Consider the following 23,865-nt stretch of genomic DNA (forward strand, 5'->3'; position numbering starts at 1 on the left):
GAGACATCAGAGCCTGTTCCCTGCCGTGTCCCTGATGTCCTCTGCCCACCACCAACCCCACTGGAGGAGGCAGGTCACCCACCACAGGGTGGGAGGTGGGGGGCAGTAGGATTTGGCCCAGCGAGGTCTCTGCCAAAGAGTTCTGGGGACAGCAGCATGGGTGCAGCAGCTGTCAAGGATGGCTGAGCCTGGCACCAGGCTGGGCTGGGCTACGGCAGGACATCCCCAGCACCAGGCTGGCTCTTTGTCATCCCACCCCAGCGAGCCTCCCTCGCCCAGGCAGGGGCTCAAGTGCCTGGGTGGGATGAGGCAGGGGCACAGGGGCCCAATTGCCTCTACTGTGGGCACAGGGAGGGGGGTGTCAGTACTTGGTGTGTGGCAAAGGGCATTGGCACCTGCTCTGGCCCTCGTGCCACAGGGCAGCCATGGCCCCGCCAGGGGCTTGGGGCTCACCTGCCCCCTCTTGAATTCCTTCCAGCTCACAGACCACATCACGCCCTGGGGTCCTTGAGTTTGGGGAGCCCAAGAGACCAAAAACCAAGAGCCCAGCCCACCACCTCCCCTCATCCCTGGAAAAGCTGTGCATGCACCCATAGGTGAAGGAAGGGGTGCAAGGCAGAGAGACAGGCTCTGTGGGTCAGAGATGGCCAAGGAGATCAAACCAAGCTCAGCAGAAAGCTCCCAGAGTAGAAACAGTGCAAAGGAGGACACATGCCCCTGTGTCACTGCACAGGCCCAGCACGATGGCGCCGGGCTGGGGGGAGGCTGGTGATGGCACAGCTCCCCTCTCCTCTTCATCCACCTTCATGCTCCATCCCACCCCCGGAACCCCATTCCCCCAGGGACCCACCACCCGGGCAGCGCCGCATGCTGAGCCGAAATGGAGGCGATGGCGGGTGAGGGGTTGGGTCTGGGTACAGAAGGCCAAGCGCGGAGTGCAGTCCTGGCCCTTCTGGCAGGGTGCAATGGAGGCCAAGCAGGGACCTTGGAGCTGGGCTCATCCCTCACATCCCTCAGCAGGTGGACAGAGCTCACCGGAGCAAGGCTAGTAATGGTCCTTCTGGCAGCAGGGTGGATGGTAGGGGGACACTGCCATGCCCTCCCTTGGGGCCACATGTGCCAAAAGGAAAGCTCCCCAGCTTGTAAGGAGGTTGTGAGAGGTGCCCACACCCAGGAAGTGGCACTGGGAACAACGTGGGGTGCCCAGAGCTTGCAAGGGAAGGCAGGCACCCCTATTTCCATGGGGCATGGACCTCTGCCCCAGTCTCAGGGGCGATCAGTATGGCTGAGCACAGTTCCTCCCAGTTCAGCCCAAAGCAGCCCTGGGAGTGTGAGTCTGTGGGCAGAGAGCTCCAGCTCTGCCCACACCAGGGGTCCCCAAGGCCAGGAGTGCTGGGACAGGGCTTCTGGCCACCCTGGCCCGCACTGCCAGGACTGTTACTAGCCCAGGCTGGCGGCAGCAGGCAGGTGCGGGGCGGGCAAGCAGCACACGTACCCTTCTCAGGATAAATTTCTTCACTAAGGGTAAACCTAATGCCTTTCCCACCATGAACTAGTGGGAAGGAGAGAGAAAGAGACAGAGACACGGCACAGAGTAGATGAAGAGAGGAGGAAGGAGACAACAGGGAACAGGAACAGTGAAAGGGGAGGAAAAACAAAGAGAGAGAAAGAAAGATCAGATCTCGCAGACAGATGGATGACCGAGCATCCGGACAACACTGCAGCAACACGGGAGTGCCAGGCACCACCCAGCTCTGAGCCCAGGGGTCCTGAGGCCAGGACAGAGAGACCCAGGGGTGCTGGCACCCACCATACCCAACCCCACACCCCCAACATGGCTGGCACAGGAGGCACAAACAGGACATACGTCCCTTGCAGGAGGTGCACAGACAGCAAAAGCACATCCCACTTCCCAAGGACACAGACAAGCCTGGCAGGGGCACTATGTGATGGCCCATGACCGTCACCCTCTTCTTGCTGGTGGGGAACTTGGGGGTGCCAGGTTGCCGCTGAGCACCCATGGCCCCTCTTCACCTGCAAACCATGGGAGCAAAAAGCCCTTCCCTTCAGACCCACCCCTCCCACCCCTCTGTGACCCTGGCTGGGATCCCCAACCCCACCAGGACGGAGGCAGGGTGGGGCCCTGGCCATGGGGCAGATGAGCCCATGTGTGGGGACAGGGGTCTAGGTGGGGGTCCAGGGCAGCGCATCCTACCCTGTGAAGCCTGGGTCTGCACAAATGTTTTGATGAGGAGGTCAGTGGCCTGGGTGTAGAGGGACAGAGCATAGCGCAGCGACTGCAGGTCAGGGCTCTTCTCCAGGAACGTCTTCTTTAGCCCCACGCCGCCGGCATGAAAGTATTGCTGGAGCGGGGAGACAGCCACTGCATTCTCAGCAGCTCTGTTGGAGCTCAGTGCCCTCCCACGTCTGTGCCTGGGGGCTAGAGCCCTGAGGGGCACCTCTTTGTACCCCAGGGTGCCCTTACCTTGATGGTGTCCAGCGCCAGCTCCACCACTGCACATTGCTTTGGGGTCAGGCTCTTGGCTTCCTCCCGCACCATGTGGTCCTGCATAGCACAAATTCTGCTCTCAGCATGGGACTGGGCCCCACCTCCCTCACCCAGTGCCAGCAAACAAGCACTGGTGGGGTCCCTACCACAGCACCAATGCCAGTGTGCAAAGTGCCCCCCACCCTTGCACAGAGAGGAGCTCAGACCACCTGCCTCCTCCAGCCTTCCCATCTCCAGCCTCCCAGCCCTCACCTTCAGCTTGGAGAGCTGCCCCAGCTCCTTGGCTGCATTGAAAATCATCTGCGTGCCCTGCGGAGACCAAAGAGACAGGAACAGCTCTGGTGAGTGGCCAGGCTGGGTTTGCCACGGTCAGGCTGGGCACAGGGTGCCAGGAGTTTTCTGTGGCTCCATGGGCTCCCCCAGCACCCCCACGCTCCAGGGAGCAGAGGGGTCCTCCTCAGAGACCCCCAGGGGCCACCAGCCATGCCAGGCACAGTGATGCAGGTGCAGAGGGCTGCTGCAGCCCCTATCTGGCCTCCAAGTTCTCAGCGAAGGTGTGTGGCTGGGGGCTTGGGCACCCCAGCATAGGACATCACCCTGGCATCAGGTACCTCACACCCTGCTCAGCACAAGCGGCTTGACATAAGGATCCCATCCTCTTCTCTGTGGTGCCCAAGCATCTGCTTCTGCATCCAACAGAGCCCAAAACAGCACATCAACCGCACCACATGGACAATCATATGACATTGGGCAGGGGGAGCAGAGAGCAAGTACAGGGGGACAGTGAGCATGGGAAGGATGTGGCGTGGTCCTCCTTGTACTCCACAGCGCTGGCAGCCAAGTCAAACACCTCCCTGCCACACAGACTCCTGCCCAGATCCAGGGAGGTTCTTGGTCCCTTACAGCCCCAGTGAACACAGCAGGGAGACCCTGACCACCCTCACCTGCTCTGTGCCCTGCCACCCCCATGGGCAGGGGCCATGAAGCCATCCTACAGCTCCCGGAGATGCAGCCCCATGACACAGGCAGATCCTGCTCCCCTCCCTGGTCTGGCATCCGCTTACCAGTCTGAGTGCAAGTTTCCCTTCTCAAGCCCTCCAGGGTGCAACATGCAACTGGGTAAACTGAGGCCCAGTGGGGCAGAGCCAGTGATTCCCACCTCCTTCCCTCTCCCAGTACCAGTAGCTTCAGTCCTTCCTGACAATGAGAAACCCCAGCATCTATCCCACTGATCATTACCTTCTGCAGGGACCTTTCCCCCACCGTGCCCTCATTTTTGTACCCCCCATTAATCCGTTGTGCTCCCCCCGAGTTCTGTCCCACTAATCCTTCACTTGCTGTCCCTGTCTACCCCCACCAGTGAATAGGCTGGGAGATGGGGACACCAGTGTCACCCAGATAGAGCATGATGGGTCACTGCACTAAGCTGGGACCACCCCACAGCACATGGGACGAGGAGGGTGCGAGAGAAGGAACCAGAGCCAAATGGGGAGCAGAAGAGCCATGTTCTTACTTCAGTGTGACTGGGCAGCTTCACCCTGCTCTGGAAGAGAACAGCAAGGGACAGTTACTGGTGGCCCCAGCAGCAGCCAGCCGTGGGCCCAGGACCCCCACATCCCCCAGCCATGGGGGCTCTGGCCCTGTACTCTCCTCCAGCTGTGCCCAGTTCTCTGCTGGTGCCACTGGTTTGGCACCAGTTCACACCTGCAAAGGCTCAGCCCTGTGCACTTGCTGGTGAACCTGTGATGATTGTGCCAGGCCTCTTCCCAAACGAGGGCAGGCTTGCTCCCCTCCTTGTTTGGGGCTGGGAAAGTAGCAGCAGATGGAGGAAAGCAGCTCACCCAGCACTGTCAGGTAAATGGAACAGGACCCTGTGTCCCCTGCGAGAGGAGTGGAGAGCCAGCAGAGCCGCAGGCATTGCCCAGTCGATGCTGGCGTGTCCTTTCCAGAAAGCTGGGGTTTGAGAGTGGGCAGCCTGGAAGGCTCTGCTGGACCTGGCAGTGGGGAGCACCCAGAGCCCATGTGCCTGGAGAAAGCCCTTTTGGCAAGTTTTGGGGCTCAGTGAGCCTTGCTAAGGCCCCCCAAGAATCAGGGGGAAGCAGGCTCAGAGTTCCAGAGGGTCTCAGCAGCCCCATGGCCCTCAGTGTGCCCCGCACAGCCCCAGCATGGCTCAGCATGCTGGGGGTCACCTCTTCCTGAGCCCGCAACGGTGGGACAGGTCTGTGCCCAGGATCTCCCATGCTTGGGTGCCCTGTCTCCACACTGTCCCAGCCAGGCACCTGAAGGGGTGCTGGGCACCGTGGGGCAGCATCCCCCATACCTGTCCGGAGATGGCTAACACCCCACATACACACCCATGGGAACCAAACACGACATGACACCTGCTCCCTACCCCGGGCGACACACAGGAACCGGTCCCTGCCCCCATCCTGCACACAGGCAGCACGTCCTGGACAACACGGCACACCTAACACAACAACACGCCACGCAGGCAACGGCACATCCAGACAGCACGACAGAGGAAGCACGGACAGGCCTGGACCTTCACAGTAGGCAGGTGTGGGGCCACAAGTGTGGCCACAGGGTGATGACACACACAGAACCCACAGCTATTTACCTTCTCTGTCCCCTTGCCATGTTTTCTCAAGAGCGTGCCCTGTAGAAGCAATGTCAGAGGTTGAGTGAGTGGGTGAGGGGGCAGCATGGGGTGGGACATGGGGGGATGCAAGGACAAGTCTGGGCCCATGGGGTGGCTGCAGGCTGGCAACAAGGACATCACTGAACTCCTAAAGTACAGCCAGAGCCAATGAGGAACTGGTCCCTGTTGGCCTGTGGGCCTATAGGGGACTGGTCCCCACTGGGATCCTGGGTTAGTGGGGAACTGGACCCCAGAGGGTTGCTGGGTCAGTGAGGAACTGGTGTCTTTGGAGTGCTGGGCCAACTGGTCTCCACTGGAATGCAGGATATTGCACTGATGGGGAACTGGTCCCCTCACTGAGATTCTGGGCTTATGGGTAGCTGGTCCCTGCTGGGCTACAGGGATGCTGACCCCATGGGGGACTCTTTCCCACTGGGATATAGAAGCCAGAAGGAACTGTGTGGGCAGCCTTGGGTATCACCACATTCTCCTCCAGCTCTGGAAGATGCTCACAGCCCTGGGGATGGAGCGGAGAAGGGGCAACTGTACTTGGGGTTTGCACACAGAGTTCTGGTCCACGCAGTGCTGGGCTCAGTGACAACCCTGCACTGACACAGGCCTCAGCAGTGGCAAAAGAAACAGTGTAAAATGGGGCAGCAGTGCCACATGGGGGGTTCTTAACCAGCATCTCGGTGGGGCTGGGGCACATCTGAATCAGGAGAGGTTAGCAGGGGTCAGCTGGCAGAGAAGCCTGCAGAAGGGACAGGCAGCACTGTTAGGGCCAAGCAGGCTGCCAGGAGGGTTTCTTGCCCTAGAAGGAACTGAGGCACAGGGTGATGGATGAACCAAAAGACCTTGTATCCCATAGGGCTGACCACCACCCCAGCCACCCAGCAGCCTCAGCAAGGCTGGGACATACAGTCCCTATGAGGTCTGAGGGGAGGCTCAGCCCAATGTTGACCCCAGGGTCTTTCCAAATGCTGCTGTTGGAAACAAAAGGTGTTGGGGGACATGGGATGGGCATTTGTCCCTGCAGGGACTGGCATCCAGCACCCAGCCACCAGTGCCCACAACACTGCTCCTCCTCACAAAGGTGCCCACGGTCAAAGCAGGGGTGGGGGCAGGATTGGGGGTAGATGTGACCCTTCTCTTGCCCCATGGAACATAAGCCCATGGCCACCAACTGAGCAGAAGACAACAAAAGGAAACTGATCAGTCAAAGCCATGCAAGGACCCAGCAGCAATGCTGAGAAGGGAACTCAGGAGTTTGGGCTCCCAGGGCCATATCCTGACCTGGGAAAAAAGTCTCACAAATCGTGCCGACAACCTGCCCCATTGCTGAGCCAGGAACCCTCATGTCCCAGCAAGATGCTGCTCTCTACAGAGCCCCACCTCAGCCAGGGCCTCAAGGGGAAACTGAGGCACAAGGGGTTGGGAAGAGTAGCCCTGACTGCCCGGCACATGCCATTCCCTCTGCTCCTGTCTCCAGTGGCCTCTCACTCTCAGCGCAGAGCAAGAAGATGGGATTAGCCTGGGTTTGGCTGTCCCTGATTACATGGCACTGCCCCATCACCGTCCCCTCCCACCCCATCACTGACCCTTGCATCTCCCCACATCCAGGCACTGTGAACCTGTCCAGGACCTTTCCACACCCCCCCGGGAAACCCAGCTGGGGCCATGAGCAAGTGCCCACCAAGCAGGCAGCACAAGGATGGGGACCACAGAGATGGACCAAGTTGGGAGCTGGAGGAGGGTGTGGGCAGGGCACGGGCAGCCACACAAGACAAAAACTGGCGAGGCCAGGACCGACACACAGCGGACAGACAGACAGACAGGGAGCTGCCGTACTTACAATCATCTGCCATTGAGAGGGTGAGCAGAGCAATTGGAGAGAACAACCATGACATGAGTGTCGGTCCCATCCTCCATCCTCCCGAGCCCCAGCTGCCCCATGGCTGGGTATCACCCCTCCACCAGCCAGGAGAGACAGCAGAGTTGTCCCCCATCTGATGTGCCACAGTACTCAGTGTCAACACCCTGCCACCAGCGCCACAGGTCTCTACAGCCCTGAAGCGGCCCCATCTTTCCATAAGGTAACGGGGGGCTCTGCCCCAGGGGGACTGGGCTCCAGGGAGCTGGCAGACTCCACTCGACATTCGGCTCTGACACACAGCTCCCACGTCACCAGCGTGCCCAGCCACCCCCCGGCTGCAGCCCAGAGCCACGAGGGGACTGTCCCAGGGACCAGCCCAGGACAGCCCCCTCCAGGGCTGCCTCCCCTCAGGAAAATCACCTGACAGATCCAACATGTCCACACCACCTCCTCTGCCCTCAGCACAGGGCCCGCTGCCTCCAGAACATGGCATAGCCACACATGGCCGCAAAGGGACAGAGAGAGGGACTGGAGTGGCAACTGGAACCCAGTGGTGCCAGCAGTCCTGCTGGATTTGGCCACCTTTGGCCAAGGGTGTATGAGCCTGGCTGGGAGCAACACAGGGCTGTGACAAGGTCCCAGTGAGGTGGCACCACTGAGGTCTGACGAGTCACCAATGCACTGTCCCTTACTGCCACAGTACAAGAAGCCCCATAGCCCCAGAAAAGTGACACAGCAGCCAATGGCTCCAGGAACTCCAAGCAAGAGCCTGAAACCAGCTTTGTGACAGTGATTAAAGCCACTGACAGTGACAGAGACAGGTGTGTGGCTGGCTCAGAGCCCTTGGTGTCACTCTTCCCTGCCCAACCTCAAGGGACCAGCTGCCCTGGAAAGTTTTGGGGTACAGACACACAGCACTGCGATACAGAGCCTCAAAGCCTGTAGGCAAACTCCTTCTGAGGAGGGACCATTCCCTGGGCTTTGTTCTGCTCCCTTAGAGCCTGTTCAGCCCCTTAGCGAGGAAGAGTTCAGCCCTGCTACAGGGACATGCCCCCCATCCCCACATCACCCCAGTCCCTGCTCCTCAAGGAACCCTAGCCTCACAGCAAAGCTGACGCGTGGTGGCCTCTTGCACTCCGAGAGCCTCCTGATTCACCTCTTGGCACAGGGACCGGGCTGCATTGGGCACCTGGGTCAAGAATGACCTTTCTCTTCTCCATCCTAGCCCTCGCCATGAGCTGGGGGCAGGTCTGGGGTGGCCTGCTGAAGTCCACACCCCCTCAGCAGCCAGTGGAGGCACCTGGCCAACGATGTCCCACACTGGCCCAAATCAGCCATCTGCATCTCAGCTCCAGGGCCCCCTGTCCACAGTCCCCCTCCCTGTCACTCACCGTCTGATCAGTGAGTGGGGGCAGGACAATGGTCTTCTCCATTGTGTTCATCACCAGCTTCCAGAGCTCCTTCAGCACCCGCTTCAGCACCGTCTTCTCACAGATCTTGGCAAAGAGCGTCAGGCTGCAGAGAGGGGACAGGGCTGAAGGTCCTAGCACAGCACCCCCATGCCATCCCTTGCCCTGCCACCCTAACCCTGCAGGTCCCCCACGCTCCCAGGACAGGTCAAGGGCATTGGGGAGGGTGGTTGTCCCCACTGCCTCCCACACTCACTTGCTGTCCAGGAGGTCCATGATGGGCTGCAGGACGTTGTCAGCATCCTGTGCAACGCTACTGCAGGTGCTGGCAGGGACATTGCCAGTGCCTTTCACCTGGCCCAGGATGTCACCCATCTGCTTCACACACTCCTCAATGTGTGGTTGGAAACTGTGGACCATAACACCCAGGCAGCTCAGCATCCCCCACAGCCGTGACCAGGACTCACTTGCCTAAGCAGAGCCCCCAGCCTGGCCCCAGCTGCAGCTCCTGGACCCCCAAACGTCTCCCTGGCCCCCCACCTGTGCCCTCTTGCCCAGGTGTACCTGGTGGCAAAAACTCGGCTCAGCTCATCCAGGACATTGTTGAGTTTCACCTGCAGTTCCTTGAGGATATCACTGGCTTCTGTGTCCAGCTGGAGAGACAGGAGAAGCCATCAGGTGCCTGGTCCAGCCCTTGGGGAGGCCTCTGCACCCCAAATGCAGCCCTGGGCAGGGTGAAGCACCCCTGTCATCTGACATGGTAGGAGAGCAGGGTGCCAGGGGGTGAGACAGGACAAGCCCATTTAGGAGTGAGAAACCAGGGTCTACTCCCACCACTGCAGAGCCAGGGAAGGTGTTGCCTCTGGGGAAGAAGGGACTGATCCAGCCCCTCCACAGGACTCCCTCCTGGAGAACCCCAATACGAACCTCCTTCCCACCCATGGCTTCAAACATCTTCTCAAGCTGGACGCGGAGCTGCTGGATGTTGTTCATAAGGATGCAGGGCTGGAGGGGTGGGATGGAGAGGTGGGTCAGCACCAACAGATGTGGCTGCAATGGCTACCCACCACCCCAGGTCCCTCCCACCCTGCACTGGGGGACACAATAACAGCCTGGCACAGGGGTCTCCTTGGCAGCATTTCAGGGGCTGTCATCATAGACCAAGGACATGATCTGCATCATGGGGACCAGCTCTGGAGCTGAGGTCACCATATGGGAACAGTGCTGCCTGGCAGCCCCAGGCAGGTGGCAAGCAGAGGGGAGATACATCACCACTTTCTCCTTCTCCTTGGAGCAGTACGAGGCAAAATCCTTGGAGATGATCTCAGCATACTGGAGTAGCACATTGCTGATGGTCTGCAGCCAGATGAGAGATGGGAGCCACCCGGAGAGCAGTAAAGAGGAGAAAGGAGACCATGAGTCCCATAGCAGTGAAACAACACAATGCATGAGTACACCCTGGGACCTCTAAACCCTCTGGCCCCACAGATGCAACAGGAGCTGCATGGGCACAGCAGCCAGATCCAGCACACCTGATCTCCACAGGCAGCACCACTGAAAAAGCATCAGCCATCAAGCCTGCATATAACTCCCTCCATACTGCAGCAAGCCAGTGGCATTTAATTAATCAAGATTAATTAACCAATTAACTCATTAATTAGCTAATCTTCTGTGCTAGCAAAGCTGGGAGAGCTATAGGGTCTTTTGGCAGCATGTTCACTTGAGCATTGCTGTTAGAGGTGGTGCAATCTGTACCCTATGCCACTGCCTGTAGCTGGATGGGAGGTGGCAGAGAGCCCAGGAGTCCCAGGCCAGGGCTGGGACTGTGTTCCCAGGGGTGCTGCTGGCCCAGTGGCCCCCGCCCTGGCAGCTGCCCACCTTAGCAAACCTTCGCATGTAGTGCCCAACAATCTGGGGGTCAGGGCACTCAAGCTTCTTGATGATCTCAAAGCTCTGGTTGAGCTGGGAGAAGACATCCACCACGGAGCAGGAGAAGAGAGCATGCTCTGACGTCTGCTGGAACTGTGGGGCGGGGGACATACAGTGTCAGCAGAAGGCAGGGAAGGGAGGTTTTGGTCCCAATGGGGACACACTGGGCATCAAGGAACAAACCCCAAGCCAACTCCTGGCTGTGGCTCCTACGCACACTGACAGCCCTGTTCATACCCCATCCTTTTTGTCCCGCTCCAGTGCTCCATGCAGGAAATCCCGCGACACCTCTTCGTTCTCATCCAGCCACTGGATAACAAAGGGCTCAAACCAGCTGGAAGAGAGGCCCATCCCCGGTGAGGCCAGCCAGCCCCCGGGGCACAAGGACCCCACCCATGGCCCCCTCAAGGGCTGCACTCACGCAGGGTACTCGGGCACGTGGCTCTTGAAGGAGGGCAGCTCCGTGACATACTCATTGTACAGCCACTTCACCTTGAAGTGCAGGTTCATGTAGTCCGCGCTCTTGCACAGCCGGTGCTTGTCATGCTCTGCACAGGGAAGGTAAGCGCACCAGGGTGTTGCTTCAAGCCCCAAACCTGGGGGGCAGCCGCCCCAAGGGCAGCTCTGGGGATGCCAGGGTAATGGGGTGAAGATGGAAGTGCTTCTTGTGTGGGATTTAAGCCAGGCATTGTGTTGATGGGGGTGTAAAATGGGTTTGCCCAGGGAACAGACAAGGTGGGAGCAGAGTGCGGGTCCTGCCTGGTTCCCCACTTAGCTTGGGCGGTGGGGGTGGACTCACCCTCCATCGCGTACTTCATGTCCTGAGCAAAGAGGTTCCACATCACCTCAGCGCTGATCTTCCCTACATTCAGTTCCTGGGGGAACCTTGGAAGGGAGGAAAGCACAGAAACGGGGTGGACCAGCTCTCCGCTTGGAGATATGTCCCCCCAACACCTCCCACCTGCCTCAGTTTTCCCATCTGTAGAACAGATGTTACAACCCACTTCCAAAGGACTAAAGCATCCCCCTGGGTGCAAAGCAGGGTTCCCTTCCCCAGCACCTACTCACTGGTTCAGGCAGGGTGTGTAGGAATTCTTGTCCTCCTCGATAATGGAGACTATCAGGGTGATGAGCTTGGACCAGAAGTCCAGGTTTTTGATGCTGGGGCCCTGCTCCTCGGGGGGCACCTCGCCTTTCTTAGTCTGGAGTGATGGGGACACAGTGGAGGCTCCGGTCATCCCACCCACGGGGCTTGATTTTGTGGTGGGGCTAACGAGGAGGCAGGAGGGCTCTGGGAACACCCTGGAGGCTCCTACACAGCCCCCCTTGTCTGGCCCCAGTCCCAACCCCACAGCAGCAGGGCTTAAACCCTGCTCAAGTCTTGGGGTTCATTCTGCATGGGGCTGAGTGCTCTGGAGAGGGACCAGGAGCATTGCACGAAGGAGAAGGGCAAGAGATGGGGAAGGTCAGCCAGGGGCAGCGAGTTCCCTCTGCAGCACCTGGCATCCCAATGCCTCCCAGCTCCCCACGCACCGGGTCTGTCTGGTACTCGCGACTGTACAGCTCATGACAGTTGTTGAAGATGTACTCATAGGTAGAGTTGAGGCAGGCTTTCACACAGTCCTTCACCACCTGGCTGGCTCGTGGGGGGCTCTGCAGCTCCTGGACCTGGGTGTGCAGGGAGGGAGCAGCGCTGGAGGCAGCCCCGCAGCCCCAGCCAGCGGCCTGGAGCTACCGCAGCACCAGCGCGACCCCAACCTTGCAAAGAATCAGGGCCAGCAAGGGTCAGGCTCTGAACTGGAGGGACAGGGAGAATGGGGCCCCAGCAATACCTTCATCCGAAAGAAGGTGATGCTGGTCAGCAAATCCACCGTGGACTTGAGATCCTGCAGCCTCTCGGGACTGCTGGCAGGGAAGTTGTTCTGCCAAAGAGGAAGAAACAAGCAGAGTTGCACACAAAAATCTCACAGGGACAAGTGGAGGGGGAGAAAACAGCCACCTCTTGTTTCAGATCATACTAGACAGGTAGGGAAACTGAGGCGCAGCAGTAACCTTACCCGGTACATGGACAGGTCAATCCGCAGCGAGTTGTGCAGCTGGTCAAGGAGTTTGACGAACCGCTCCTTCTGTGGAGAAATGCCCCAGAGCCAGGTAAATGGGGGAGAGGCGGCAGGGACCACCCCCCTCCCCACTGCCCCGGCTCTCTCGGCCCACAGCCTGGCTCACACACTGCACCCAGCTCATCCCTCTCCTTCCCGCTGTCCTTCTTTCCCTCCTTCCTCCATCAGTGCCCTGTGGGCGGGTACGGGATGCCTGCGGAGAAGAGCGTGTCCTCGCTGTCCGCTGGGACTCTCAGGGAGCCATCAACAGCTACCAGGGCACAGAAGTCATGCCAGGCATGGTACAGGATCGAGAGGGAACACCGTGTATTCTCTGGCAGTCAGTGCTTCAGTGGGGACGGGCTGCTCTATCTGCCCTGTCCACTTGAACACCTCCGAGCCAGGACTCAGGGCAGGAGCAGGGAGAGGGTGTGAAGGATTGTGCCCTGGGCTGCGTGGCCCTTAGACTGAACCTTTCGATGAGCTCAGGAAAAAGGGCAGGGAAAGGGCAGCTGGGCTCTTGCAGTGGTTGCCCATCTTCAGGGCCAAGCTGCTTCAAGACAAGGCCAGGATGGCCCCAGGAGTCGGATCCCTCCATGGGCTCCTCGCTTGCCCAACTGGGCTGCATCGAGGGATACAGGCAGAGAACTGCTCTAGGTTTACGGTCTCCACTGGGGCCAAGTGGCTTTAATTCAGTTCAGCTCAGCTCACGGGCAGGAGAATGCAAATCCCACACTGGGCTGTGGATCAGGTGTCCGAGATGAGGGCAAAGCAACCAGGCTGCCCCAAAACTCTGTCAGAAAGTATTTCACTCTGCACCTCTGCCAGGGGGAGCGTTGGACAACCTCATGGGCCTCCCACGAGAAACCTGAGTTCCCTCCACAGTATCAGGGCTGCCCCATAGGGCTCCGGAGAGCCCAGAGCAGCTTCCCAAGTCCTGGGTGGGGAGGACAAGGGGATGGGAGGGGGCAGCGAGTCCCCCACCCGCCTGGCCACTGCTCGGCCAAGGCCGCAGCCTGCACTGGCAACCGCAAACCTTCGGCGCGCTCGCCCGCCAGAGACGGCAAAGCCAAGCTCTGGGCCGAGACCGTGCGTCCCCGCCACCGAACGGCTGCAGCGCTTTAAAACTGGACACGACGGGGTTAAAGCGACACGGCCGGGCACTTTAGGACCCAACCTTAGGCTCTCTAAAAAAAGAGAAAGAAAGAAGTTTTTAAAACCCTCCATGTTAGAGAAAGGTGGTTTTTTTCTTGTACAGTTTCCTCCTCCTACATGACGGGATGCACAGCTCGCTTGGCTCTAGCTGCCCCCTGCAACAAGACCTGGGAGTTGAGCCAAAGCAGCCACTGCTCGAAGCTACACTTGGCCTTGGCTGCATCCCTGGCTACCCAGCACTTGGCCTGACCCCGAGCTGGGCACTGATCCTGGCTCGACCCATGTGCATCCAGAGCAATAACCAGCTGCCTCCGGGATAACACAGGGGGAGACGGGATGAGAGCTCAGTCCCACTTCACCCACATCCCCAAGGGCGCACCCAGCCCCGGCACAAACTCGCCACACTTGCTGCATGCAAGGCACCCAGCAGGCACCCATGGGTGCTGGCACAGCCAGGCGAGTTTGCAGTGGTCCCAGAGTGCGCCCAAAGCACTCAGGGCTGTGCAAAACTCCTGGTGAGCTGCAGGGATGGCTCCTTGCCACCTGCTTGTGATTTTGCCAGCAAGGATTCCCCCTCCTGCCACGCTGCCGCCAAACATCCCAGCCCTCTTGGGCTCCAGTCGCGGTTCTACCCGCATAATCTGGGTAGCAATTTTAGACCTTCTCCCAGGAACGTGGTGGCTCTTTTCCTTCTGCAAAATGGGAGCAGGATGAATTTCAGGGCAAGCAGGGGCTGACCCACCTGCCGCCTGCTTTGGTTTGGAGCGGAGTGTTTTGCACGGCCCTTTTTGTGCCCCAAGCCCCCCACCCCCTCCCAAGAGAAGAGAGAGAAGAAGGAAGGAGTGTTTACGCACCATCGGACTTACCCCGAAATTGGAAGCAGCAAAGCGGTCAGAGGCCGAGACATTGGCAGAAGCTGTGGTGTGGGCATAGTAGGCGTTGATGTTGGCTAGCAGGGTACTCATCACTGCCGGCACGCCTGGGCACATGTATTTGGAGGAAAGGCAGGCAAAATGCCTGCAGAAGGAGGTGGAAGGTGAGGGCATGGGGCCACCGAAGGGCTTGACTGTAGGAAGGGGCGCGGCGTTTGGGATGCACGCATGGAGAGGGGGAGAGAGGGATGGATGCGTGGGTGCTGGTGAGCTAAGGGAGATGTCTGCACCCATGGCAGGGAGATGGGTGCGAACAGTGGCAGGGGAGGAAGATGCCAACAGTGATCCCCACAACCCAGGGCTGGCACAACCCCTTTGAGCAGGGTGGAGCACGAGAGACTCACGTCATGGCCTGGTAGATGGACTCTACCCCGTAGCGCATGGCAAACTCATCCACAATCTCCTGTGCTGTCTCGTCAAAGTACACCTTCCAGGCATCGTCCCCCTTGGCATCGGGGATCTTCACCACCCCATTGTTTTGCAAATCCGTCACAAAGTGGAACAGGTTCTGGAGGTACAAATAAGTCACATCAGGTCCCCAGCGCCAGCAGTGGCACAGTGGCATCGCTGGGGTTGGAGCCATGCCCCTCGCACCTGCCTGGGCTGCTCACCTCGTGCAGGCAGGTGTACTGGACGTGGTAGGGAGCCACCTTCTCCTCGCCTTTGATCTCCACACTGATGTGCAGCCGGATGGCTCCTGACACGGCTGACTTGTCTGTCCGCTTGTCTGTAGGGGCACAAGGAGGGGGACAAGATGTGAGGCTTCCTGGGAGGAACTCTGCTCACTCCTGGCTCCAAAGAGGGGCAGAGCGCTCCAGCAGGGCAGGGCTCTTGGGGCCAGGGCCAGGGGACATCCAGAGCTGAGTGCAGCCAGGCCAGGGCACAACGCACTGCAGAGGGGGATTTGGCCATATCTCCAGACACTACAGAGAAGTGGCTTCTCTGTGCCTCAGTTTCACCTCTGCAGAGGGCTGGTGCTCCGGACCTCCTGGGCAAAGGGTTTTGAGAATGACCCTGGGAAAACACTCGATCCCAATGCCTTTCAGGATTAAATGTTTTTAACAGCAGACCCTATACTAATATGCTGAAATAGCCTTCATGCCACGTCTAGCAGCACATCCCCCCAGAGAGCAGCGCCGGGACTCCCAGCCCAAGCAGGTGGTGCTGGGGCAGCCAGTTACCGAGGTTGTACCAGACGTCCATCTCCCCACTCAGGGTCCGGACCTCGATGATCGTCTGGCCCAGGAAATCGTCGGACTCCCTCTTGAATCGCTGCTTGACACGGGACTTGATGTCATCATCTTCATCCCAGACACGGACCTTGATGCGGTCGGAGGAGTTATGGCACTCGCTGGGAGACGAGAAGGGACAAGCCCCAGGATGAGCAGGAAAAGGTTTCTGGCCTCTCTTGTTTCCCTAAACAAGAGGGACCACCCCAGCACTGGGAAGAAACTGGAGAAGAGATTGGATGTGAGGCACCAACCCTCCCCCCTGGGCTCCGCAGGGCTCTGCACTGGCCCCAGGCAGCGCCAACACAGCCTGGATCAGCCTTCATTGCCGGGAGCCAAACCCTCCACGGCACAAAACCAGCACTCACCGCAGCCACCCTCCACCCTCGGCTGCGGCAGGATGAAGCCCCAGCTGACTGCCCACTACGCCCCAGGGATGTTCTAACAGCCAGCACAGCCCAGCATGACTGTGAGTGGCCAGGCAGGGGGACAGGGGTCAACTTACAAATGGAAATTCTCCTCCCAGACCGGGTTGAGATTGCCATAGATAGTTTTAGTCCTTTTCTTTGTTTTCCCAACCTGGACAGTGACATACGGGTCACTGGAACCCGTCTTATCCTTTGCTTGCAGGCCCTGGGCACAAACGACTGCAGCACAGCACAGCACAAACGCCCATCCACACGAGACGTGTGTGGCACATAGTGGAGAGAACAGAGAGAGGAGTCAGTGCCACAGCCACAGCAAGATCCCCACAACAGGCACCTTGTGTTCCCAGGGGTTGAAGCCACTTTGCAGAATGAGGGGCAGGAGGGGGGTTGGAGCACACAGCATCCCTGTGCAAGGGGACAGCCCCGTGGTCCCACATGGCACATGGTGCCAGCTGCAACCAGTGCCTACCAGTGATGCTGATCTTGGCTGACCATTTGGAGGTGCCATCCAGGACACTCTGCTTCACTGCCTTCATTTGCTGTGTGTGCGTGGTCTTGGTGACCCCAAACACCTCCTGGATCAGCTCAAATATCTCCGGCTTGTTGCGCTCCCGGATCTTCATGCGGTCCTTGAGCACCATGATGATATTCTGAGTACGGTCCTCCGCTCCGTGCTTGGAGCTCTTCTCTGCCGCCCCTGGGAGAGGACAACCATGGGTGAGATAAGCGAGGCAAGTGGCATCCAGGAGAGAGCTGAGAGCGCTCTATGTCCACCATGTGTGAATGAATTCAAACCTGGTGGAATCTACACCCTGCCCAGGACAGATCTTCCTGTTCACCATGTCCCCATGCACAAGGCGACAGTCCAGCTCTCCCTGGGCTGCTCCCTCCCACCTCCCCAAAGGGAGAAGGGATGAGGATGCAGGCAACAGCCCCTTACTCTGCAGGCAGTCGGCGTTGAGCAGGTCCTGGCACTTCTCATGACACTTGACGCCGCACTCGGCGCAGCGCATGCCCTGCCGGGCGATGCCCCAGAGCAGCCCCTCGCACTCGTAGCAGTAGGTGGGAGTGGTGGCCGTCCACACCTCAAAGTTGTGGGGTGTTGTGCAGGAGATGGGATACACTAAGGCTTGCAGGGTCTTCTTGTAAACATGGTTTTTCTGTGCAAGGACAGAAGAGAGGGGGAGAAAAGCCCAGGCAACATACGGTAGCTAAACTGTGCAGCAGGTGTGGGGACCCCAGCCACAGGTGCTGGGCCACATGCGATGTCACCACTGGGTGCAGACAAGCAGGGAAGAGGACAAATGCCACCCCCAGGTGCAGCCGTGAATATTCTGGCTGCTTTGGCCTTGCCAGAGGAAGATTCTGGGGTGGCACAGACCCCACAACTCTGTTGCTGGCCTGGCCGGCTGGGGCTCAGCCCTCCAAGCATGACAGCCCCGCACCCCAGACAACCCCAGCACCTACCAGCTCCTCATTGTTCAAGGTGCTCGAGGCCAGCGCAGACGTGATTCCCGCTTTCCTGGACTGGACCAGGGACTGTGGGTAAGAAACACAATTCACAGATCTAGCAGAGCACAGGGTGTCCCTCCCACACTCCTTTGGGGTCTCAGTGGCCATAAAACACCTGAGATGGACCTCACCCAGGCAGAGGTGGGTGCTGGCTGCATGGGCTGGCAGCGGGGACAGCAAAGTGTCAGCAGCACTGCAGAGTGCCACCCCACTGTGCAGTGGGACTGGAACCAGTTCAGTAGCCCGTGGCATTCCCAGTTCAGTCCCAACAGGGCAGAGCCTCCCGACGTGTGTCTGACACCATGGGGAGACCAAGGTGGAGGTCACTTACCATTGCCTGTGGGCAGCCAGGACCGGCGAGGGGGGGAATAAAAGGCTGTTAGTGCAAGCCACCTCATGGCAGAGCAAGTCCTGGACCCTTCCCTGTCAGAATGAGTGGGAATCGGGGCAACACGAACCCCTCATTCAGCACCAGGGGGTTTCCCACCCCAAGCCACAGCACTGGCTGCAGCCTGCCAAACCCAGCAGTGACGGACCCCCACACCCTGCCCACCCCGTCACCACCCGCCACCCAAAACCCCAGCACCAACTCAGCACAGTGCAGAAGCATCAGCGGCTGCCCGAGAGGACTGGGGGGTAGAGGACATTGGGGTGAGGGCAGCAGTGGGGGGGCAGGGGGATTCAGGAACCCTGGGGAGGGAATATTGGAGGTGGCAAGGGGTAAAGTGAGGGGATGGAGGAGAAGGGCACATAATTCTGGGTTCAAAGGGTGTCTGGTTTCCAAAATTGCTGTCTCTTTGTCACTAGGGATGTGACAACAGAGTGGCCCCATATATTAGAATCCGGGGGCTGGACTGGACCCCAGCATGGGGTAGTGGCTGTAGTGACGCAGCATGACAATGGTGGGGACAGGGGCACGGGCTCTGTGCAGCTCAGAAAAGCCAGTGCTACCCCTCTCCATCTGCCCAGCAACAGAGCTGCAGGGAGCCTGCAGCAGGTGGGACAGGGAGGGACCAGGGATGCAGCACCGGTAAGAAAATGGGAAACCAGATGCAGCCCTGGGAAGCCTTGAGCTGATGCTTGGTGTAGGGACAGGGCCCTGGAACTCCGTTAAACAGAAGCACTCTTGGATGCGGAGAGCCCAGCTGTGCCATCCTCACAGCTCCACACTGCAAGATCAAGGGCCAAGGGAACCCCAAAACAGCCTGGGACACCCCCACCCCATGCCAGCAGAGCTGGAGGAAGCTGGGCAGCAGCACCCAAGGGTGCTCTCTCTTTAACCCCTCGTACCGCGCTCACCAGATCGCTGACTAGAGGGAGAGATTTGCGTCCAGGCTTAATGTCGGGCATGCTGTTAATGCAGCGCAGAAACCTTACTGCCGCCCCCCTGGAGCCAGGGATGGCCAAGCCAGGCCACAGAAAAGAGAACACAAAACATAAGCCATGTTAGAGGCAGTTGGGGAGCAGGGCGCGGGCAACCGGCAAGCGCCAACCAGGGCGGGCGGGTGGCACAGTCCAGGGGCGGCAGCGGGAGCGAAGCCGGCAGCTGCGTGTTACAAGGCGTTAGGAGAAACCTCACCAAATCACTAACTAGGGGGATGGGTTTTCGCTTGCGTATGTCCGGCATGCTGTCTATAATAATCAGCCCACCACCAGGCCTGCAAGAGAGACGAGAGTCAGCGGGGAAGGGGTCCACTCCTATTGCCCCTATTGCCCCATGTTCACTCAGGACCTGGCAGACAGGACTGCACAGCAATGCCCAGATGGCCTGGGACCCACCCATGGGACCCACATCCCCACCACCACCCTGGCCAGGGCAGAGATCACTGGACTAAAAACTATGGGGGAAGAGGATTCTGTTTGAAAACCATGGTTTTCCCCACATGAAGATGTTTGGCTTCAGTGCTGTGACAGTGAAACACAGGAAAAAAATAGCCCGTTTGGCTTAGTTGGCTTTGGCTTTGCAGCATGGAACAGCAGAGCTGAGGTTTCCCTCTGGGACACCAAAGGTGAGCACTGAGCCATTCTGCTGCAAAAGAAACAGAGGCAGCACAGCTCAGGCAGAAATGCTGCTTTGCAGCCTCCAGCCCTGCACACAAGGAAACCCCGGGGTGAGCTGGTGGGCTCCCAAGGAAACCCGCCAGGTTCTGCCTGGGTCAGAGGAAGGGCGAGATCCCCACCCCGCCGGGGTGAGAGGTTCGAGGTTCCCCATGGCACCATTCCAGCCACAGATGGCAGGAAAGAAGTGGGAGCTGCCACCCCCGCTCAGTCCCATCCCAGCCCACTCACCTCCTCAGTCTCCTCCTTTGGCTCTCGGGGACATGGAGTGGTGGCATCTCTGCTGGCTCCTCCAAAAGCACTGAGCAACCAGCATTCAACCCCAAAATCTGGCCCCCGCATGTCCACATCTCAGCAACACTTCCCCATGTCAGAACCCCCCCATAATGTCATTATTCACATCCCGATGAGAAGCGGGGAGCAACCTGTGAGATCCCAGGGAGGCAGAAAGCACCAGCTTCCCAACATACTCACCCGCCTTTGAACCAGAGCGACTTAGCTTCTCCGTCACCTTCCCCGCGGGCCTACAAGACACAGGGCAGCAGTTACGGGGGCAGCACTGAGTCCCTGGCACACGTGGCAGCCGTCCCCGGGGCTTGGTGCTGCTGGCAGCTGAGCACCCAGCCAGCACCCACAGCACTGAGGAAGGATGTAAAGAGTTTACAGGGTGGGTGGAGAAAAGCACATTCCTAAAATGATGGGGTTCTTTGCAGCAAAGGGCTTGCACTGGGAAGGAAGTGTTTTCAAGAGGCTGAGATGGGCAAGCAGTGAAAAGGCTTCAGCAGAGGGGCCTGGGCTGGTGTAGCGGTGGGGATGGATGCACTGTGCAAAAACTCAGGGTTTGGGGGACTGGAGAAGCGTCATTTGAAAGGTTCATCAGGTCCACATGGACCCACATCCAAGCGGAGAGAAGCGCAGGGAAAAGCCAGAGCACACTGGGGATGGGGTGTGTGCAGGGACCACCCCGCGGTGCCACCTCCTTTGCAGGGAGGAGATCATTCTGGGGGAGAGGGAGGAAAGATACTTCCCTCGTGGGTCAGTCCCTGCACACACCCCCACAGGGAAGGCACACACGTTGCGGGGTCGTTCCGTTGGACATGCTTACCTGCGGGCAGGCTACACCCCTTCCCTGGAGGAAGGGGAGACGCAGGCACAAGGGTCATGGTGGTGGACAACTGAAAAGAAGCAGTGGGGCGGGGGATCGAAGCCCCAGGGGGTGAATCCAGAGCCAAAACAAAAAGAAAATATGGAGGATGGAGTCTAAAAACAGAACAAAAAATTGTCAGCACAGTACAGGGAGAGGGGGGAGAGGCACGCACCAGCACACCGCATGCAGCACACACAGGGAGAGGGTCCTCAGCACTCCCTGCCCCTTGTGGGGGTCCCACCTGACACAAATGGGCTTGCAGGGCCACCACTGTTGGGGCCCCCCAGGTCCCCACTGCCCTCAGGGAGTGGGGTGTCTGTGGGACTGGGGAGCAGACGTGTCTGGAAACTGCTGGGGCGTGGGAAGGGGCCGTGCCCCCGCCCAGCAGCCCTGGGACGGGCACGGGGTTGCTCACCTCCTGCAGCTGCAGGCAGACCTTGTTGAAGACTCTCAGCCAGTTGGCTTTGGCTCGTGCTTTGGGGTCCTGCACCTCCGCCTCCGCCTGCTCCCTGCAAGCACACACACTTTGCTCACCTCCCAGCATGGCACTGGGGAGGGGGGAGCCAGCCCCCACACCCCCGGCAGGACTGAGGCTGAGATTTAGGGATCCTGATGGGCCTTGAACCAGTGTGGCCATGGCAAAAAGCCCCTCTTCCTATCAGGAAGGACTCTATAAAGGCAGCGAGTCCTGCTGCAAAGGGCAGCACGGTCAAGGCAGAGCAATGGGGACAAGCCAGAAGTTCACCCCGCTTTGTGAGGCTCTGCCCTGGGCACCCAAGCAATACAGAGGGATCCCTTCAGGAGCAAAGGGTCAGGGGACTGCTGGTGACACAAGCACGTGGATGAAATGTCCTTCAGCCCTCATCTCCACAGCATGTCCTCCAGCCACTGTCCACCACACTGGGACCTCCTGGGCTTAAGAGCTCCCAGCACCCCAGTGGCTCCAAGCCCAGGGGGACCTGTCAACCTGGACACGATGGTTGTGGGTTTTCTTCTCCTCTCTTGCAAAATCGAGACACAAAGGCAAAGAAAAAACATCATCCAAACATCACAGCCTCCTGGAGAGCCTGGTGTGATGTGACACTGGAGACGGGTGCCCAGAACCGGGGTGGAATGAGCCTGTGGAGAACTTAGACGACAGACCTCCCCAAACCAGCCCTGGGGGGCCTTGCCTGTGCTAATACATGGTCCTCAGTGCTAATCTGGGGTTCTCAGGGCTATTCTGGGGGTCCTCAGCCTTAACCTGCATTTCACAGTGCTAATTTGTGGTCCCCAGTGCCCAGCACAGGGCCACCCAAGCCCCCTGCGTAGAGAACAGGCACTGCGGGCAGACATGAAACCCTTGGGCCTAAATATGTATTTTTTTTAAAAAAGCTCATTACACATTCTGTTAAATTAGAAAATCCCCAGCTCTGGTATATAATTTAAACTAAACAAAAGACCAAAAAAGCCCATCACACTTCTCTCTGTGCAGAGTGGTGGTGCTCACCGAACCATGGAATAAATTGACGTGTGCAATAATTAAAGGCAGAGACTGATATATGAATTATCCACATGCTGTACCAGGGACCTGGCCAGCAAATCATTCATCCGTACAGCACAGGAGGCCACGGATGAGCTTTTACCAGTGGCCTAGGGAGAGGATGGACTCTTGTGAAGGGAATTTCCTCCTCTGACCACACCAAGCTCTGGGCTACCCCCTCCATCCAGGGAGCCAACAGAGGGGTCAGAGGAGAGGAATTGCAGTCCTAGGCCCCCACATCCCCCATTTCCAGGTCTGTCCCAGGTTATAAACCTGTACTCCCTGTAGCCCTGTCAGGATCTTGAACGCCCTGAGCTCTGCCCCTGCTTAGCCGCGCACTGGTGGCTGGGCCATGGTAGTGTGCCGGAGGGCACCAAGTGGGCTTCCCCCACACAGGTGCTTCAGGCACTTGGAAAGGCCCCAGACACCACAGAAGGTCCCTGGCACTGCCCCTTGGCACCAGCAGCACCAGCACCAGCCTTGGGCCACCTCCAGAGCACCCGCAGTGTCACCAGGCACAGTGCCAACCCAAGGACGCTACAGGTCAACATCTCCCTCCTACCTCTCAGCCGGTACCGGGGGCTCAGGTGTGGGGGCTGCCTCTGGCAGGGGAGCTTCGTCTGCTCCCCGCTGGGCCTGGAGGGTCTCTGGAGTTTCCAGGGGGGCAGAGGTGTCCTTTTCCTCCTTCCTTTCCTCCTTTCTCTCCTCCTTCCTCTCCTGCTGCTGTGGCTTCAGCTGTGGGACCAGCTGAGGTTGCTGCAGTTGCTGCTGTGGGACCTGTTGCTGCTGCTGCCCAGGGGGTTTCTGCGGTGGGGGGTAGGCATCGTGCTCAGGGGTTTCGTAGGTGCCCTGCTCCCGCAGGTCCTCCTCCTCCTCCTTGGGGTAGCCTTCCTCATTCTCGCTGTAGTCCTCATTGAATTCTTCCTCCTCCTCTTCCTCCTCCTCCAGATAAAGATCATCATCCTCCTCCTCCCAGCGAGGCGAGTCCTTGCGGTAGCTGACAGAGCTGTGGCAGGAGTGGTAGGAGTCGCCGTCCCGCTCATCCAGCTCCGAGTCCCGCAGACTCTCGTTCTCGAAGTCCTCACTCAGCTGGGAACTGCCCTGGCTCAGCTCGGCTGATGAGGCGTAGCGGCTGCTCCCTGTGGGGCTGCAGAGCCAAGGGGAGACAGGGACAGGGCTCCCGTGGGTCCATGCCACAGCCTTGCCTGCCCCATGGCACCCCAGCTAGAACCCCAGGGTCCCTGCACTGCGGGCAGGAGAACGTGCTGCTCCCTGTGGGGCACAGCCCTGGGTGAGCACCGCGTTCCTCGTCCTGGGAGTCGAAGGCACAGACCCAGGAGAGTCCATGGGCTGGGACTGGCCCCCAAGGCTGGAGCAATCTCAGGGGTCTGACCTTCCTGTCTGTGCCTGGGCTGAGCTTGGGGA

General features: G+C 59.1%; 1 protein-coding gene across 1 annotated transcript in view; it reads right to left on the reverse strand.

The window, feature by feature from the left end:
* Positions 1-23,865, reverse strand: part of UNC13A (unc-13 homolog A) — a gene marked incomplete at both ends in the record, with an annotated part of 34,362 nt that overhangs the window by 963 nt on the left and 9,534 nt on the right. The window contains 31 exons of the mRNA XM_080359153.1: positions 1,496-1,552; positions 2,216-2,363; positions 2,486-2,566; positions 2,762-2,818; positions 4,023-4,052; positions 5,127-5,165; positions 8,412-8,535; positions 8,686-8,838; positions 8,994-9,082; positions 9,357-9,434; positions 9,702-9,785; positions 10,308-10,451; positions 10,596-10,692; positions 10,780-10,906; positions 11,158-11,243; positions 11,427-11,560; positions 11,892-12,026; positions 12,191-12,280; positions 12,416-12,484; positions 14,467-14,629; positions 14,889-15,052; positions 15,156-15,271; positions 15,726-15,895; positions 16,279-16,420; positions 16,671-16,898; positions 17,142-17,361; positions 17,669-17,740; positions 19,004-19,100; positions 20,246-20,295; positions 21,334-21,427; positions 23,003-23,587. Coding sequence (XP_080215279.1) covers positions 1,496-1,552; positions 2,216-2,363; positions 2,486-2,566; positions 2,762-2,818; positions 4,023-4,052; positions 5,127-5,165; positions 8,412-8,535; positions 8,686-8,838; positions 8,994-9,082; positions 9,357-9,434; positions 9,702-9,785; positions 10,308-10,451; positions 10,596-10,692; positions 10,780-10,906; positions 11,158-11,243; positions 11,427-11,560; positions 11,892-12,026; positions 12,191-12,280; positions 12,416-12,484; positions 14,467-14,629; positions 14,889-15,052; positions 15,156-15,271; positions 15,726-15,895; positions 16,279-16,420; positions 16,671-16,898; positions 17,142-17,361; positions 17,669-17,740; positions 19,004-19,100; positions 20,246-20,295; positions 21,334-21,427; positions 23,003-23,587 — 3,923 coding nt within the window. The remainder of the gene's footprint in view (positions 1-1,495; positions 1,553-2,215; positions 2,364-2,485; positions 2,567-2,761; positions 2,819-4,022; positions 4,053-5,126; positions 5,166-8,411; positions 8,536-8,685; positions 8,839-8,993; positions 9,083-9,356; positions 9,435-9,701; positions 9,786-10,307; positions 10,452-10,595; positions 10,693-10,779; positions 10,907-11,157; positions 11,244-11,426; positions 11,561-11,891; positions 12,027-12,190; positions 12,281-12,415; positions 12,485-14,466; positions 14,630-14,888; positions 15,053-15,155; positions 15,272-15,725; positions 15,896-16,278; positions 16,421-16,670; positions 16,899-17,141; positions 17,362-17,668; positions 17,741-19,003; positions 19,101-20,245; positions 20,296-21,333; positions 21,428-23,002; positions 23,588-23,865) is intronic.

The sequence above is a fragment of the Nesoenas mayeri genome (genome assembly GCF_963082525.1).
Source record: "Nesoenas mayeri genome assembly, chromosome: 25".
NCBI classification, from domain to species: Eukaryota; Metazoa; Chordata; class Aves; order Columbiformes; family Columbidae; genus Nesoenas; species Nesoenas mayeri.